This window comes from Carassius carassius, chromosome 33 (assembly GCF_963082965.1).
Source record: "Carassius carassius chromosome 33, fCarCar2.1, whole genome shotgun sequence".
Taxonomy (NCBI): Eukaryota; Metazoa; Chordata; class Actinopteri; order Cypriniformes; family Cyprinidae; genus Carassius; species Carassius carassius.
In genome coordinates this window covers 15,423,185-15,443,255 of record NC_081787.1, presented here as the reverse complement: position 1 = coordinate 15,443,255, position 20,071 = coordinate 15,423,185, and the positions used below count along the sequence as shown (strand labels likewise).

The window sequence follows — 20,071 nt, the reverse complement described above, 5'->3', positions numbered from 1 at the left end:
AAAATAGAAATTACCTGGTTCATGGGGCTTGGTGGTTTTTGAAAGCATGCAGCACAATTTGTGTTTAGGTCAAACTAATTGAAATAGTAGTTTTGGGGGGTTCAGAGGCAATTAATCTTGGCCTTACCTTATCTGCTGTAAAACTCCTCTCCTCTGGATATTTAATAAATGCAATTACAAGACATTTCAGGAAGTTTGTAATGCAAATTCTCAGGATCACCTCTCCTAGATTAGAAATCTAATTGTTGGACTAAATGTAGCTTTAAACAGTGAACTGCAACTGCAGTCCCTAGAGAAAACCATTTCAAATATTTCTAAAGCCACTACACTTTCTGTTTGAGGAGCACTCAATGATTCATCCTGTTCCTCCAGAAGGAGACAATGCAATAAACAAACTAGCTTGCATTTAAAGTAACTCTTTTTGCTCTCTTTCCTTAAACCTCTGGAGTCGATTAACGCAGATACGCGTTCTGAGTCATTTTTCTCCTGATAACCCCGAAAAGAACTTAAATTACACTTTCAGTTTTAATCGTACAGACAAGAGCAATACATCAATCGAATCTCTAAAGGGTCTACTTTTTTTTGGATACAGACATAATAACAACAAAACTTTGTGCACTTATAAAATAAAGATAACAAACAAGGTGTGCAGTCTGCAGCCTTTGTCTGCGCTGATCTTCATTTACAAACACGTCATTACAATGAACTGTAACTCCATGAATACTCAACGAAGAGACATGAGAGAGATATCTATAGAAAGCTTGACATGTCTACTTTTAAACTAAACAAGTGCCGCCGAAAACAAATATTCTGTGATAAAGTAATCCATATGAAAACAACTCGATGTCCGTTTTTCACGTCTCCCTTCATTATATCTAATATGACAACGCCCCCGCGCTGAACGCGCTATTCAGATTCAAACTGAAGCGCGCGGCTTGAATACACCCATAACTAGGGGTGCTCCGATCACGATCGGCCGATCGTTATGCGCATCTCGTCAGTAAAGCCGGTTCTCTAATCAGCGGTTAATTCCATCAGGTGCGTGATTTCACATAGAGCAGCTGTTACTACACAGAGCCATTGTTAACTGAGAAGATGCGCAAATCCACGTTCATTTTCAGCGTTTATTGGCGCATCTTCTCAGTTAACAACAGCTCTGTGAACTAACAGCTGCTCTATGTGAAATCACGCACCTGATGGAATTAACCGCTGATTAGAGAACCAGCTTTACTGACGAGATGCGCATTAAAGATCGGCCGATCGTGATCGGAGCACCCCTACCCATAACAGAAGAAAAAGCAGCGAGACTGTTCTTCAAGTTTTTTTATTTTACTGTTTGCTTCGCGATGAGAGGAATATGACATAATTCACCCCAAAAAGATGTGATGTGGTTGAGGATTTGAGAAATGGATTTCCTCAGAAAAAAGAATGAAGCACTTTATTCAGCAGAGATCATAAACATGAGTAAGTCTCTTTTTATTTATTTGTATACTTGTACTAGTTTTCACATAACGTGTAAACATTTTACTAGTTAGACTTTTTCCAATGACTTTTTCCAAACTATAATTCCTGACTAAATGTATAATCAAGTGAAACATTATGATGTTTCAATAACAATATACAATACTATACAATTCAAAAGCTTGATGTAAATAATAGGGGTGTAACGGTACGCAAAAATCACGGTTCGGTACGTACCTCGGTTTTAAAGTCACGATTCGGTTCATTTTCGGTACAGTAAGGGAAAGAAATGCAAACATTAAACTGCAGGTTGTTTATTACTATAAACTTTTTTTAACAATTTGTTTACACTTTAAAATACTTTTTAATAAAATAAATAATAACATATAATTTATAATAAAATAAAAAAGAATAAGAAATAAAATACAGCTGCAAAGTTCTCCACTAAATAAAATACTCTCAGTTTCAAACCAATATCTTATAATAAAATATAATGAAAAATATAAATAAATAACTATGATTACAGTGCAGCATTACCAATCCCAGCTTGTAGGCCTGCTCATATTTAAAAAATATATAACTTTTCCAAAGTGTAAAGTGCAGCATGAACAGTTTCAGTTTTTAGACCTGCTCAGATTTCGTTATTGCGTTGGACCGATCATAATTAAGAGCAAAGGTCTGTTTAAATGCCGACAGGAGCTGCGTTTGAATTACAATCGTTTTTTTCCTAGTTGTAGTGATGTTCACACTCGCGTGATGCCTTTTGAAAACCTTAGGCCGGTGACACACTGGCATATTGCACCTGTCAGAAATAGTCTATTTTGTCGTCAATACTGTTGACGGTGTCCTTTATCAGTAGGCTTTATATTTATGCTCAACATGAAGTAAAGATATTGTTGTCGTGAAGACAAGAGCCTGGTCTGTCCTCTATGTCACCTACTGCAGCAGCAGCGCACCAGCGCCGCGTCAGGCACGATTCTGGTGTGTGAAGACACAGAAAACATGAAGCAACTGACACGCAGCAGAAACGCACACTCACGCCACGCAGCCAGTGTGTCACCGGCCTTGAATCAGCTGCGGGGCATGATTTGCGCTGAACGCGGAGACTTCCGCCACTTAATATGTTCCTTTGGAAACACGAAAATGTACCTATGTTCCGCAAACAAAATATTGCATTCGGTCATTCGGTACACACGTGCACCGTACCGAAAGCCCTGTACCGAAACAGTCCGGTACAAATACACGTACCGTTACACCCCTAGTAAATAATATAAATGTAACAAATAAAGATTAACAAATGTAAAAACAATGCTGTTCTTTCAATTTAATCCCCCTAAAAAAAACAGAAAAATATTCTCAGCTCTTTTCAACATTAATAATAATAATAATAATAATAATAATAAATGTTTTTTGTAGAAAATAAGATTTGTTTCTGAAGGATTGTGTGACTGGAGTAATGAGGCCAAAAAATTAGTTTGAAAGTCAGCTTTGATTTTTCCTAATAAACTGTTTAACTGCTCCTCCAAGTGGATATTAAATTATGTTGTGGGATAATTAAATATATTCTTAATAAACTACAAACATAAAATTATATACATTTATTTTGTTCTCACATTCTTTCTTGTAACTCCTCCCTCACAGTGGCACAGCTGACTGAGAGGCTCATTATCAGCTCATTATGCAGGCCTTTGTCTTCTCAGGTGTAAATCACAATGATATTCATGATAGTTGACGCCTACTCGCATATGACTTTTACCAACAAAAAGTGTCTTAGGAAATTTAAATCAATATATTGTTTTCTGTGAGTGAGTAAACAAGATGATTTTCACATAATTTAGAAAGAAAAATTCTAGGCTACAAGCTCCAGTTCTCAAAAATCCCGGGATCCAATGTTCTGTATGTGTTTTATGGCCTTATTCAAGTGATTTAACATTTTTAGTTTTTCACTAACCAAGCATAACATTTTTTTTCTCAAAAATACAATCATGTACATGCATGCATTTCACATATTATTATAGCCCAGTAATGTGCTGATTACAGTGAGATTAGACTTTACCCATTTAGATTTTTATAAGAAACTGAAAAAAAAGCACAAATGTCAGAGCATGACAAAACTTCTCCAGGCCCCAAAAATACCCTTAGACTCCAGAAGGTTAAGCATTGCTGGGCTAGAATACATAATTTGGATTTTTTTCTGTCATTTAAATGTACAAATCACAGCACATTTGAAGGACTAAAGGAAAACGTGTGGGTTTTTTTTTCCAATCTGCAGAGAAAATAAGCAGCTCAAGGTCACAGTCAAGTTAACACGCAATCACCCTTAAGCAGGAGACAGTCATTTAATCTTAATTTGGAAAGGACAAAGGGAATATCCTTTATGAATTTAAATATCTTCATTCCTTCAACCCATTGTTTGAATTACACTGTCTACACCCTGGAAGCAGCCAATGTCATGACAGCTTGATATAGTATACACTAGAAGCTGCACATCACCATAGAATGCTTACTAAAAAAGTTAATGAAGTCAGTTTACATTTTGCATTTTTTATTTTTAACAAATCTAGTTCTATTTTATTGAGTACTATAAAAGTAAAATAACTTCCCTCTTCTTAGGGTGGAATAATATCTTGACAAGGTCAGAATCAAGGACATGTTTCAGCGCTGAGTCAGGTGGAGATGTGGGCCTGTTCCCAATGACGGCTCAAATACAATCAGTACAAATTAGGACAGGGCAATAAAACAACAATAATTATCATGATATAATTTCCCTTGACAAAACGATAACAAGAGTTCGATAAATGTTCGATATAATGTTTGCGCTCCAAAAGCGGCACAGTACCACAAGGACCATTTATTTGCTAACTGCAGCATGGTATTGTGGCATAAACATGGGCTTTTAATATTTAATTGCATTGTATTATTAATGTAGACGTATTAATTGCACTAAAAGAGTTGTGGAATATAATTATTGCATTTTTGTGATTAAGCTATATCATTTTTGCATTTATACTAAATGTATTTAGACTACTGTTTTTCATTAAAATATCTAGAAACCATATACCGTATTTTCCGGACTGTAAGTCGACTTTTTTTCATAGTTTGGCTGGTCCTGCGACTTATAGTCAGGTGCGACTTATCAAAATTAATTTGACATGAACCAAGAGAAATGAACCAAGAGAAAACATTACCGTCTACAGCCAAAGGCCAACTTCTGAACATTTTTTTTAAATTTCCCCCCATTTTGCCAATTTTTTTTTTTTCACCATTGCATAAATTAAATAGCCAAAAAGTTATTTAACAATATTTACTTAACACTGAACATTTGTAACATTCTAGCAAACATCATACAAATAAAACACAATTTAACTTAAAACAAAAAGTTTGAAAAATAATATTTTTGGACATTTTTGAGACCCCTTTCTTGAATTAGGCATGCATTTTTTACTGTACAAACATATGCAGCCTTGCTGATCAGAAGAGACTTCTTTTAAAACATTACAGATCCCAGTCTGAACACTATGTGTAAATGCTATAATACATTTATTAATAGAGCTGTTGTAATTATTATTATCCTTATTACTGTCATTATTTTGTTAGACAGAACAATGGTAAAATTACAATAATAACATTTATTAATGTTAATGCAGTTCTTGCTTTTTCTTAGCTTTTATTTTAGCAGAAACCTGCAGAAAGACCTCAGTCTCAGCGTTTCTTTTTTGTTGACAACAGTAGATTTATAAATGATTCTTGTTACAAATTTGGGGAAGCGTTTGTTGCACGTATTGTACCGTCACATGCCTTGTAAAAATTCATACATATTTCTAAGCAACTAACAAACAACACTATTTTAGTGCAGATTTTCCTCATGCTTTGGACTTTGAACCCTAGAGCTGTGAGCTCATGCAGCACTGTTTGTGTACATGCAATTTAGTGTGTGTATTAGAAAACAAAACTCTCTGCAGTTTATTTTATTGTTTAAGGGCATTTCACGATTTCAGTCATCATACAGTAACCACAAACAACTACCCCTTCCACTTCTCATCGAAGACAAGCGATGCAGTACTAAACGGTCTCTTGCTCTCTGTGCTTGTAATGATTTTTGCATCTTTCTCAGACACATTTAAATGCTTCCACACTGAATTAGTTCGCACCGCTATTTGATCGCGTCATGTCATTGTTTGCTACAATTTATTCAGCCTTTTTGCTTAGTCTTTTAAAACCAATTAACAGTCTGGTTTCTACAAATTTTAACTTAAGAGCAAAAATCTGCCTTTAAACTTGAAAGAAATAGAGATTAGAAATTTGTGATGATTATCAATATTGACTTAAATGAAAAAACACATTCACCTTGCAGACTAGGTTGAATGTCTTCCCCTCAACAAGGAGAAAATAAGAGTGATTTGATCCTTTCAAAAAAGGCCTATGATTAAGTGTCTGTAAAAGTACATTTGACAAGAAAGGAAACTGTGACATGCACTTACTGAGCAAAAGGCAAATTATGGCCAGCGTGAATGTACAACAAAATTTTCCAGATGGAAAATCAGTTTATATACCAAAGAGAAAAGCTGGATTAAAAACATTTTGGAGGACAAAGTGAGATATTAGGATGAGTTTGTTGGGCCACAAGACAAACATTGATTTAGTTATGTGCCTTCAAATTGACAAATTCGAAACACACAACACCTTTACTTCAGAAAGCACTGATGATTATTTGTCAAACTGATCATGCAATCAAACAGAACTTAAATAGAAAACTGCAATAGAGTTGGAATACACTTTAAATGAATATAAAGTTACTTTCAACCTCCCTGATCTAAGAATACTAAACAGTCATCACTAGAGCTGTGCAATTAAACAGTCAAATACATGCAAAAATGCTGCGCATGGTGATTATTCATGTATACCTTCGTCGGTCATGTAATAAATGAACGTAAAGAGTTAACAGTAATTTGGATCCGTGTGGCTCTTAAAGTGACAGTGGGCAATGTTTATTTTACGTTTGATTATTCATTTCTGTAGGCTGTACCACCCCACATGAACCTTTTCATATAAACTGCGAGACGTAAAAAAATAGAACCAAACAAAAACTGAAATGAGACATTAATAATTAGTATAGTGAATAATTAAATAATCATACTGCTTGAGACTTTCATAAAAAAAACATTATAGCACAGTTTGTTTAATTTGTATCTTTTTATTCTATTGTATTTGTCCTTTGCTTTTTTATTATGGACAGTTTAATTATTTTCAATATTTTTGAGGACTTTTTGTTTGTTTGTTTGAAATTCTGCTGGTCTCTACAATGTAGATGTCATAGCAACCTTATTTACAGGAAATGAATATCTGATATTTATCACTATCTTTAAATAAATCACTTATATAACGTTTTGGTCATATGGCCCCCTCATAATAGTGTTAAATAATCGTGGTTACAATATTGACCAAAATAATCAGGATTATGATTTCTTTGTATAATGTTTGTCAAACAGGACCTTATTTCACAATTGAAGAAGAAAAATGAACAAATGAGAGAAAAGAGAATATATACTGTTAAGGGTTTTAGGGATTATATGAAGCCATGCCTGGATGCTTTTATTATCCCAAAATACTAGCTAATTAAATAGGTGTTCTGCTTAATAGCCCTGACCATAATATGTTTTTCAGGACGACTGGAATGTTTTATTGATCAATCAGCACCTAGGACAGGAACTACTCACTCTATACTTCACTGCACAAAGCCACTGCTGATTTGCACGCTTTTGGATTCCCCACTGTAGTACAGCACTCCACAACAAAAGGATGTATCCCTTCAATTGCACAGAATCCGGAGTAAATTAGGGGCACTGGGATTCAACTGAGTGAGCATAATCAATTATTGTGTACAAGAACAGGATGGCGACATTTTACCAATCACTGATGGCTGCTGAAAATAGCCATCATTCCAAGTTATCACTTCAAGATTCAGAAGTCTATAGAGCTCACTCAAGTGTTCATGAAAAAAAAATTACACAGATAAAGAGGATAGAGTGTAAAGCACCACTTTATTGTATGTTATGATACCAGCTCTGCCAGGCTCTATGACTTTGGAGTTGGAACAAAATTACAGTGGATATTTCATTATGACAAGGGGAAAAATAAGAAGAGGCTGTCAAGCATTCACTGTGGACTGCAGCTCATCAAAAAAAGAAAAAAAATTCATAGAGCAGAAAACATCTGAGCACTAATTCAGCACAATTTATTGCTATTTGCCATTATCAAGATCATTTTAGCTTGAGCACTGCAACAAGAGAAAACACTTCACGATAAAGTTTAATTTGTTGTCGTTGGTTAACAACATTAGTTAACATTAACTAGCAATGGACAAAAGTATTTACATAAGGGATAAAGTACATCCAGCTGAGATAACAACCGGCTGGATGTAAATTATCCAGTTTATTACACGGCTAAAAAGATTAGTTTTTACTATATATTTTGAAGTTAATGCTGAAGTCTTCCATTGTAACATGCGGTGGTTAAGTGTTTTCAGTCACAAGATGGCTCCAGACAGTCAACGATAGCCGAGTGACTCGTTAAGCATATAATTAGTACTGGTCAAGGTAACTCGTAGTACCCGGATGAGCATATCATAAAAAAAGAAACTCAAGCTCACTGAAGACAAGTAAATAGTCAGTGATTAAAAAGAATAAGAAACCAATTACAAGTTACTAATCAAATGTATAAAAACACTGCATATTCTTCACTGTGTGAATTAAATATATATTTTTCATTAAAGTTATAAAAGTGATATAGTCAATAGCAGTGAGAGACTTTTTTGTTGTTTGATTAACATGAATGATAGACAGCAGGAATATTAGACTGCTGTCACTTTAAGAGCTGCCCAGATCCAATATACTTTCAAATTTTTCTCAGCTGTTTGCTTTCACTTAAGAACTAAATAACGGTTTATAAGGATACTTGCAAAGACATTTTGACACATACTGGTGTGTATTTAAACGTTCAAGGCATGTAAGGCAGCCAAATTATGTCAGTTTAATCCCACACTCTATGAGCACCATCTTCATATGTGCACCCCTCTCTGGTAGCACTCCGAAACATTATTAGTTCATGTTAGGTAATTGTGTCAGTTAAAATCTAAAGTAATGTTAAATTATGGGTTGTTTGACATTAACCATAACTTTTTTCACTGTAAATTATACAATGACTTTTAATTTCCAAAAACTAATTTTAACAATATGTAAATCACAGTTATTCAGAGCTTATAGTACAGAAACATAAGTGTTAACCAATTAACAGCTTTTTACTGTAGCATATTTACAGTCTTTTACTGTTAAATTCACAACCATTTTTTTAAACAGCTGGTGCAGACAAGTTTAAGTGGACAAGTTTATTTATAGTTGCCTATATAGCTGTTGTTAAGACTGTTTAATGTTTTTGCTATGGCTAATTTTTTTGAACAAAAAAAGAATGTTACTTCTACACGACAAAACAAAGCTGTTAAATACATATGCAACAAGAACAAATGACAAGGCACAGTGGAAGTCACTTAGCATCCTCAAAGGGATGAAATGGCACTACAATAACCTTCAACACAGATCTGAGCTGTCGTTTAAATGCTCTACAACACATCTAAGACTTCAACGGTCCATAATAGAAACTGTCAGTCACAGAGTGATGCCACAGATCTGCAGCAGCCGACAGCAATGGTCTAAGACCCACGAGGATACGAGCGATGAATGAAAATAATGGAATCATCAGTGGTTTGCACTCCGTCTCTCTCACACACAGACAGTCGTCTCCCAACATGAAATAGGCAGAGTGACAGACTGCAAAGAGTGTGGCACAAATCCTTTAAGTGCCACGCCTCCATTGCTCAAACACGCATTTTATCTACTCGTATTTAAATTTTATAAATTTTATAAGACGTCAGGTCAGCTCTAGGCCTGCCCGGGTGCCAAATCACACACAGCTAAATTAATTACTGTAAAAAGTAGTAAATGTTTTTTCCCCCTCAAAAGCACACACAAATAAATGATTTACCAGTTGTCTTTATATATATATATATATATATATATATATATATATATATATATATATATATATATATATATATATATATATATATACACCTTTTATGGTAAAGCAGTAAAAGGGCATTTGCGTGCCATAAGGCTTTGTATTTGGATGGGATATAATGTGGGCAAAAGCTTCTAAACTGTGAATAATAAGGTACTGTTTTAAGTTTTTCGCTAAAGTGATCAATTCAGAAAATATTATTAACATTTACAGCCAAACACCCTGATCACATACAAAAAAAAAAAAAGTGACAAACACTAAAAGCCATTTGACTACCTAGATAATCACTGTTTAACCCTCTGAAGCTATGCCCATATGAAAGTCTTTTTTTTTACCAAAACAATAACAGACTATTGTGTTTTATCATTAATCATAGCACAAAAATATCCCAGTGGACAAATTGAGTTTTATTGTATGGACCAAAAAAAAAAAAAAAGAAAGGAATTTTTCAAAATCTTTCACGTTTCACAAAAGTCAGTCAATCATTTAGATTTGGAACAACAAGAGGGTGAGTAAAGCCAGGTTTCCACCGCTGGAACTTTGTGCTGGTACTCTGTGTGTTTCCATCAGGATCTAAATAAAGTTCTGGGTAAAAAAAAAAAAAAACAGTCCCTGTTTGCGATTTAGTACTTTTTTAAAGGGCTAGGGGGGTCTTGATTGTCTTTTGGTTGGAGGGGTAGGGCCAGACAGTCCTTCAAATGAAGATTGTTCGGTACCACAGTTCAAACGAAGGGGTATGAATTATCTCGGCAACATGGATGCCTGAGCGAACAAAGAGACACATAAATGTAAGCTTTTTTGGCATTAATAAAGATTTTAATGAAAAGTGATCATTTGTTTTGTTACATTCAATTGTGATATTAATTGTTCTTGACTCGTGAACGAGTCAGTCTTTTGTTCATTATCTGGCTCGGCTCGGTGTTCATCTTCAGTTCTCTCTTCACAGCAGTTCAGTCAGTGTACTGTTTGAGTGCATGCATTACTCCGGGATATTGGTTTGTTTTAACTCAGAGGGAGTGTCAGCCACGTTAAACAAAGTTAACAGCTTAAGTCATTTGTGGATTAATGCTTATTGGAGATGCGAACCGTTTCAAGCGATTCGGTTCGATTTGGTGAACTGGTTCAACCAGTTCACTAAGAAGAACCGGTTTAATCGAATGATTCGTTCACGAACCGGATATCACTACACTGCAGTGAACGTGCTCACAACCATGCTGAATAAAGTTGTAGATTTTGTTATTTTTGGACCAAAATGTATTTTAGATGATTCAAAATATTCTAACTGACCCTCTGATGCCACATAGACTACTTTGATGATGTTTTTATTACCTTTCTGGACATGGACAGTATGCAGTACATACATTTTCAATGGAGGGACAGAAGGCTCTGAGACTAAATCTAAAATATCTTAAACTGTGTTCCGAAGATGAACGGAGGTCTTACGGGTTTTGGAACGACATGAGGGTGAGTTATTAATGACATAATTTTCATTTTTGGGTGAACTATCCCTTTAAATATACAGTGAGGAAAATTGTAGTAGCCAAGGCAAGCTGACTTATGTTATCCATTACGCTGCTGTCTGCAGAATTACCGGACTTGCATTGTCCTGTCCATGGGGGTACACACTCCCGGATTGAATTCGCAAAGTCTGAACTACCGAGGAGGCATATCTGAAATTTGCGCACTTGGTATTGAGAAACACGCACAAACCTATGTCACCAGACTATTTGCCTAATCTTCACAGTACTTCAGACCACTGTGGAAACGCAGAAAGCAATAGTTCTGGGGGGAAAAAGTTCCTGGTACAATTGTTCCGGGTAATTTCGGTGGAAACGCGGGTTAAATGTCAGAATTTTCCTTACTGTGAACTGTTCCTTTAAGCAAAAGAGTAAAATTGAGTGCAGCAAGCTTCCTCTGAAATGGACAAACTGTCTCAATCTTTATGCAATTAAAATTGCCTCAGCAAAAATGTACCTCATCCATCTCTCTGAAAAGCCAGGGATGTGATTTTAACATCTAAATGATTAAGGACCAGGTAGAGGGGGAACCATCTGACAGCCCATGTGTGACAGATTTGCGTTTTTATGGAGAGCTGTAAATTTAGCAAAAGCCTCAGGGACAGTAAAGTGCTCCCCTGATGCACTGCATGTGGTGTGATTTGCTTTAATTACGCATTCGAATAAGGATACAATGGAATAGACAGTCAGTTTTGCGTTTTTCCCATCTGAAGTAAATGAGAAAATATGCATTCAAAGTGATCTGGCTTTTTAAATATTTTTTAAAGGAGCTGCAGGAACTCTTGTCTCTTGAGCTTAATTAGCATTAGTAAATATTTGGGGAAACCAGACAGAACAGGTTAGCAAGGAACCATTAAGGCTCAGCTTTTACAAGCAGGTGTCCCTACACAGAATTTCCCGAACAAAAAATTGCTGCAGAAAAATTCAAATGGTAATGATCTGTTCTTACTGTTCAAATGTTAGCACTATTTATGAAAAATTATTCTGGGATGGGAAGATAAAAATAACAATAAAAAAAACACTCTGTTAGGTGAAAGAACAAGAAAAGGAACAATAGAAACAGGGCTCAGTTCGAGATAAGAAACAGAAGGGAGTTGTCATGAAACAAGACCAGGTGTCAATCTTGCTGAAAGCTCATGGCAAAGAGGAAAACGTGAGGAAGGGAAGAGACAGAGAGAGGTGTGGGTGGGTGTGTGTGGGTCTCCTGTTCCATCTCCCCTCCGTAAGGCCTTGAAGAGTTCACATCTGTCTTTTCAGAGATTCTTAAGATGTTTGCCTTCAAGTTTAGAAGTCAAAAGCTTAACACGTCAAACCATATTACTGAAAGCTCGCCTTGTGTACAATCACCTATACAACAACAGTCTGGGGGGGTGGACTTAAATGTATTATTGATGAAATGCAGCGGAAAAGCTCAGAACAGACACATCATGTAAAGTAGTCATGAGAGGGTGGAATAATTAAATACGTGCTTGAACCACAGCACTCAAAAACATGAGCTTGTGCACGGTAAAGTGAAGAGGCTTGTTTGTTTAGCAGTACTCTGCATTGTTAATCATCTGGCTAATCAGTCTGGGCTGGCTTGGACTTTTAAGTCGAAATCAGATTGACTGCCTGAGTTTGGCGTTACAACACAAAATGGGGCACATGGTTTAAAGTCCTACGTAACAATTACACATCTTTTCCAGGCTAAAAAAGGCCTGATCAATCTCTGTGCTAATCGGCAATTAATTACCATCTATTTTTGAACAGCCTGAAAACTGCTTTTGAAAACCTGAGCCAAAAAAAAGGATTGCAGCAGTCCATTATAATTCAGTCCATGTCTTTGGTTTTCCGCCTGCATGCTCCATTTCTGCTCAAAGATAATGAAACCTGTAAAATTCAGGTCGCACAACAGTGATTAAAATGTTAGCATTCATCATAAGATTACATCAATTATTAATAGAGGTTAGATTATTTTGTGGTGCTGCTCCAAAAAGTTACTTAAATGTGTGACTGAGGCAAGAATCAAAGCAAGGATATTAAACAAACATGAGATGACAGAAGAAAAAAAAGAAGAAGAAGAAAAAAAGACAATTTATGGCAATTCAAGTGCTATAAAGTCAGAAACCTTAATGCATTAAGCGCTTAGCTTGGTCAACATTATGCCTACATGAGCTACATTATGCCATTTTATTAAAATTTCATAAACATTCATAACCAGAGCCACTGCCAGAGGCTTGAACTACAGAACTTGGGCTTCACATTAACCTCTCGAGACCTCTCATTTAATTTATAGAATAATAAAGTCTGTTTTACACAGCTGATTTGTGGGAGGCTGTCGAAATACGCATGCAATCAACCCTCTCATCTGAAGAAAGACATTTGTAGGAATTTGACTAGAATGTATAGTGATTACTGCCTTAAGCAGGAAAAAAATGATGACATAGTCTTCAATTCTATTATGCTGCTATATAATTTTGCTTCAATAAATTAAAAAGCACAAAGTTCCAGCTGGGAGTTTCATTTTGCGGTTTGAAAAATGTAAAAGGGAGAGAAAAGGACCCACTGCTATGCTAGCTAGTTAAAGAGAGAGAGAGGCTAAAAGAGCAAAACTCCTCCAATAGCACAGTCTCAGCTGTGCCTGAGAGCCCATATGCTGTCTGACCAATATTTCCATCTCTCAAACGAAGTCACTTCAAACAAGGCAGTTCAATTGTTCAAGGACGAATTGTGTTGTGTTGAATTTGGGACACAAATTTAATCTCCGTTTTATTGTGGGCCTTCAGAGTTCATTTAACAACACAGTCAGAGCATCAATTGAATATAATATAAGACTAGTTATTCATTACAACAAAGGGAGGAGGAGCTGAACCTGTCTAACTCAAAATCGAAATTCCAGCTTATTGCACCAAATACCTTCCACCATTTAGCCAAGGATAAAAGAATAAGAAAGATTGAGGGAGAGAAATCTCTTAACTACCCAGTAAGGAAATCCCGAAAAGACTATAACAAAAAGATGTTAAGACTTTTCCTGCACCTTAGGATTTCAAAGATTAAACAAACATTTTAACCCATCCACAAACAAATTGTTATATCACCCTCTCTCAGAAACAGAGAAAAAAGCTGGCTGTCTATACAACATAACTCTAAAGTTGAAAGAAAGAGGAAAATAGATGCAGTTAATAATACATTTTGAATAAAATTAACATTGCTTTTATTCTGCAAAAATGCATTACATTTATCAAAGGAGACAGCAAAGACCTAAAAAAAAAAAGATTTATATTTTGACCTGTCTATTTAACAAAGAATCTTCATGATTTCCAAATGTAAATAAATAATGAGCAAGCACAGCTATTTTCAACATTGATAAGAAATGTTTCTTGCATATTAGCATATAAGAAAGATTTTACTAAAGACTGGTGTAATGGCTGCTGAAAATGTTTCCAATAGATAATATTATAATCAATAAAATGTCATAATATTGCTGTTTTACTGTATTTTTTATCAAATAAATGCATCCTTGGTCAGCAAGAGACTTCTTTAACAAAATTGTTTAAATCTTAACCTCAAACTTTTTTTTTTACAGCAGGTTATTTAGCAGGCCTACAAAGGCAGCATTGCAAACACAGTCCACATTTTACATTTAGTATCATGTGGATAGCTTTGTAACATGCTAAAACTAAACTCGAGTCATCTGCTGCCTATGTAAGCAATAGCTCACTAAGTTTTGCAAGAACGCTTGTAAAAGGTAATGCAAGGTAAAGTGCCGGCCAAAGCATCCAGAGACTCCCCAGGAGGCTTCGGTCCAGAAGAATTTGAAGAAAGGTGGACATATCATCTCCCTCATCTGTTTCTCCTGTCTGAATGAGTGAGCAGTCAAAGCAATGTCAGGTCAGCTGTGCTTGAGGGCCGAGGTGCAGTGTTTTGTGTGTTGGGGCAGACACGCTGCAAAGGCCTAGTCAAGTAGAAAACATGTTTTGAAACGACCCGGACATTGCTTGGATGAACCTGTGGCTAAAATTAAAAGGCAGCACCAAGGATGAGCAAAAGAGTCATCACAGAAATGTACATCTCATGGATGGCGCTCATCTGTATTCAAACGATGACTCTTATTTATCTGTATTGGGACATATGGGACTGCTCCATACAATTTATCTGTGCAGGGACATAAAAAAGGTCTACACATAAGCTGTTTCTATAAAAGGTCCTGTCCAATTATATTAACATTTCTCATGCAGTCATGGTAGCAAGGCTAATTTTGGATGACATGGCAAGCTTATTACACAGATAGCTGCATATTAGTGATTACTATCACTGCTGGAATCAATCTGGTATGATTTTTCCATTCCAGACATGAGCACTCTTCACGAGGATCACTTGAAATGGCACTGGAAATCGAATGTGTAATTTGACTTTTATTGAATGCTTGTGCCTTATCCATGCCAAACCCCTTGCTAGATGCTCTCACACCACGGCATTAAAAATGGACGGCAATGACAGAGGGGCTTGTTCACGATCCTGGTCTGGAGTTACACAGAATCAGCAATGAGCCATCTGGAGCGTGTCAGCTCAGGTTGCCGAGAACATTGCTGTGTTTCCAGACAGAGCTGAGGACCTACTGCTTCGTGATGTTTTGTAAGACTGACATAAATAATCACTGACACCTGCGAGACATAGCCTCCCCGAACATCATCATCAGCGGTTTGTGGCACACCACAACTCCGGCTGCCCACACACCACTATTAACGTGTGACAGAAAAATTATGTTACAGTGTGCTAGAGGCGTAGAACTTATTTGAACTTTGAGTTGGGCCATCAAGCAGGAAAAACTTAATACCAACTATGAGGAGTTTAGCTAGGGCTGTGTGATTTGAGAGAGAGAGTACTATGAAACAATTATTATTCAGGGTTTCCCATACATTGATTTATTTGGGATTTATAGATTGTTATAGATGATAGACAAATAGATTTTCAAAAATGCTTTGACTTTGTTGAATAAACATGAGCTCTGCACGTTTCAAAAAAAGTAAACATGGCACGGCAGTTATTATATAAATGTATTAGGGCTGCATGATAAATCACATGCGTTTATCATGCGCATCTCATCAGTAAAGCCGGTTCTGTGATTAGTAGCAAATTTCCACTATATGCTTACAAATGGCTCTGTGTACTAAATGCCGCTTCATCTGAAAGCACATACTGGAGATTTACTATAAATCACAGAACTGGCTTTACTGACGAGATGCGGATGATGAACTTATGCAATTTATCGTGCAGCCCTAAAACACATCTTCATTGAAGGGAACCGATTGTCTTGAGAAAAGTTTTGATGTCATTTTCATTTAATCTTTCCAAAATGCCTGATAAAGTAGCGTTCATGAGCACAGCGCTGCTTTGATCACAGCCGTTACTGGGGAAACCGCTATTTCTGCCACTCCAAAAGTACCTCCTGCTGGCAAAGAATTAATTTGCACTTTCAATAAGCCGTCTGCCATTTTTTTTTTACATTATATACATTTCCTCCAGGGGAGTGTAAGTCTACGTGAAGCACTGTTGTTATTATTATTATTAATTATAATTATTACTAGATATAAAAGTTACTTAAAAAAAGACAACCAAGCCATTCTGAGATGTTGCAATCACCAGTGCATAATAATCTGCTCATGCATTCAAACACATTGCCATGCTTCACTCTGAAATGGGCAGATTTTTTTAGTTCACTTTTATTTCAATTTATCACGCAGCTTTAGGAGCAGCCCTCATTACACATCTAGAAAGCAATAGATTTGCAGTTATTTCCAACAAACAGATGGAATGTAGCACCATGGCAGCCAAAAACAACAAATCTGATTTGCTGCTCGGAAACAGAAAGGCTACTTCATTTGGAAATGAGATGATGATAAGGAAAAGAGGTTGGTTAAAACAAAGATCTGCCATGTAGAGAAATGTACAGGGGGAGAAAAAAAAGAGTGTTGGAAATCAGAGGAATAAATCAGCCTGTGAAAATGAGGTAGGGTTTTAAACCGATGATTGCATTTATTTATCAATTCTATCACTCCACACCAGCTTGGCCTAAAAGTGGGCAATTTTCTCTCAGTGTGGACCAAATACAGCCAAATGTGTCGGAGAACTTACAAGCTCTTCAATTACCCACCGGACTACAAGCGTATCATATCACCCACCGCGCTGCATGCCACAGGGGTGTAAAACATCTGCTTTCAAACAATATTTCTTTAAACTACCCAACATTTTCTTTAAAAAATACTGTCTAAGATAATAAATGGAGAAGCAAACGGAAAAATAAATGAAATTAAAAGACAAAAAAAAAGTAAGCAAATATTGTTGAGCAAACAAAGGGAAATATTTTAAAACAACAGCAATCAAACAATTCAATGCACCGATCAGCATCCCAGGAGGGGGCTTGTGTGTACTGATCCCCTCTCTTCAAAAGCCAGACAAATTGTGATGAGACTGGAGATCTTTATACAACATCACCCAGCGAACGTGATATGTGCACTGTCCCTGAAATAAAACTCCCCTCTCCTTCCCTGCAGGAGAGTATCTGTCTCCGGTAGCAGGTGGGTACTTGGCATCATCATTCAGGGATGTGAGACTGTGGAAGGGGAAAAGCAGAACACGAGAAGGAAAAATAGTATTTGACATGCACCTACATTGCCCATGTACTCAGAGAGCAGATCCTGCAGCGCCTGTCGCACAGAGTTGCATTCAGCCACGATGCGCTCACGCCGGTCGTCACGAGTGCAGGACGAATCGGCCATGAGGGCTGCGCCACTTATGATGCTCTCAAGACGCTCTTCGAGAGAAGGCCGGAACCTCTCCTCACTAAAACTCAGCGGGTCCACGATAATCTGCTTCTGCAGGGGGAGAAAAAGAGAGAGAATAAAGCATATGATGATTAAAAGAAGAAAGAACACCACATGAATATTAAGATTTATGATTTCACATTGCAAATATCCAAATTCACAAGAGTTTGACAGTTAAACGGCAGTCATTATTGGCTGTGCGGCCTGAACAGGATTTTGAAATCTATCTCCCTTCACGCCGAGGCACAAGCTGTGATATTCATTAACTGGACGAATCAATAATTCACAAGATCTGAGTTGATGGTCTGGGGCTCCTGATGCAATTTCAGGCCTATGGGTTTTGCTCAATCAGAGGCTGCATTCGCTTGCCTGTGCACTTTGTCTGCCTTTTAAATCAACTCTATGTAACAGACAGCATCTTAAAAGCCATTTGTACTGTCTTCTGGGGACGAACGGGACAAAAATCAAGCTTAACTGCACATTATGCAAGATCACAGATTCGTGCACATCTTGCATGGGGTTTTCAACAGAGATAACTGCTTTGGTAAACACTGCAGTTAGTATGAGAGTATCTTTAAGGCTACTAACCCTAAACGGCATAGCAATCAGATTTTGGCCTAGGGCAACAAAATTCAGTTGTGCATATAAAACAATGCTATTGTTCCTCCTTGAGCCAGGATGACATTTTAGATGTCCCCACGTGTCCTCTGCTGGGTACATTCACTTGGGGACATCACACTCCCTTTCTCAAAGAATAAACTTGACAACATCTGGTACAATTAAAGCAATGAGAAGAATCACAAACGTTCCAAATAAGCGATAGCTGCCTAGAAAGAAATGAAAATAAGCAGAACAATGGCAGGCAGAATCTATCTTGAAAACAATGCGACAAGCCCCTCCATCTGATGTCATACGCATGGTAAAATATTAAACAATTCAGTTGTTAGAAACTGAATTTATTAGCCTCATCTCATCTGACCCCCTTTACTTGCGTGTCACGTTGGCATGGCAACAAGCCTCTCTCTCTGACTCACTGCAAAGTTGCTCCAGCTTCAAATTAAGCAGCAGGCAGAAATAAAAAAATAAAAAAATGTGCATGAGTGCTGAAGTTTCTGCACAGTCACCAGGAAATTACAAATGCACGTGATCTGAGGTACCAACATTCCCAATCTCATTCTAGCACCCCCCCTCCCCCTCCCCCCCCCCACACACACACACACACACTTTTTTTCTGTCAGTTTAACAGATACCATCTGTTTGGGAAGAGGGCTGCCTCCCCTTTGTGAGGATGTCTGGCCTCCTGAAACAGCTACTACTAAGAATAGAACCGCTACATCTCCAGCATGAGGATTTTTAACATACAAATATAAAGTCCAATGTTTTAATGAAAAAAACATAACATTGCCCATAGAGTCACCCAAACTATACATGGATGCAAATATTTTCTGATGACTGCTTTAGTTTTAACCAGGGCTCAGAACCCTTTGTGTTGCATCAAGAGCAATACAGATCCCAATAGCCAAGATTAAGTAGAGCAATGCTGGTTTTACAACACCTGTGGGAAACAAGACTTGGTGATGCTTCAAGATGATGTTTTCATTCTGTTACTTACAAGGGCAATTCTAAATAAATAAATCATGCTATTTACCGTAACATGATTATGAAGGGACTATATAACCAAAACTTTATATTAGATTATTTCCTGTAAATGAAGTTAAGCTATGACATCTACATGTAGAGAGCAGCAGAATTTCAAACAAACAAACAAAAAGTCCTCAAAAATATTGACTATAATTAAACTGTCAGTAATAAAAAAGCAAAGGATAAATACAATAAAATAAAGAAACAAATGAACCAAACTGTGATTTAATGTTTACAGCAGTTTACAGCCTACTACAGAAATGAATAAATGTAAAATAAAACAGCATAGTCTTTCACTGTAAGAATTAAACTTTTTTGTTTTTATAAAAGCAATAAAAGTCCTTCACTCAAGAGCAGTGTGTGATTTTGAATTTGTCTTTTGTTTGATTAATATTAAGCACATAGTCGCAGCAGAAAAAATAGCCTACTGTCACAAGAGTCAGAAGTATCCAATTTACCTTTACACATCTATTTTCATTCTCAACTCTTTACATTTATTTATTACATGACTGATGAAGGTATACATGAATAATCACTAAGTGCCACATTTTGATACATTTTTGCATGTATTTGATC

General features: G+C 36.6%; 1 protein-coding gene across 2 annotated transcripts in view; it reads right to left on the bottom strand.

The window, feature by feature from the left end:
- The window catches only part of LOC132113827 (catenin alpha-1), a 149,113-nt gene that overhangs the window by 77,096 nt on the left and 51,946 nt on the right, over positions 1-20,071 (bottom strand). For both annotated transcript variants that reach the window (XM_059521843.1, XM_059521844.1), the window contains one exon: positions 17,702-17,905. In XM_059521843.1, the coding sequence (XP_059377826.1) occupies positions 17,702-17,905 (204 nt within the window). The remainder of the gene's footprint in view (positions 1-17,701; positions 17,906-20,071) is intronic.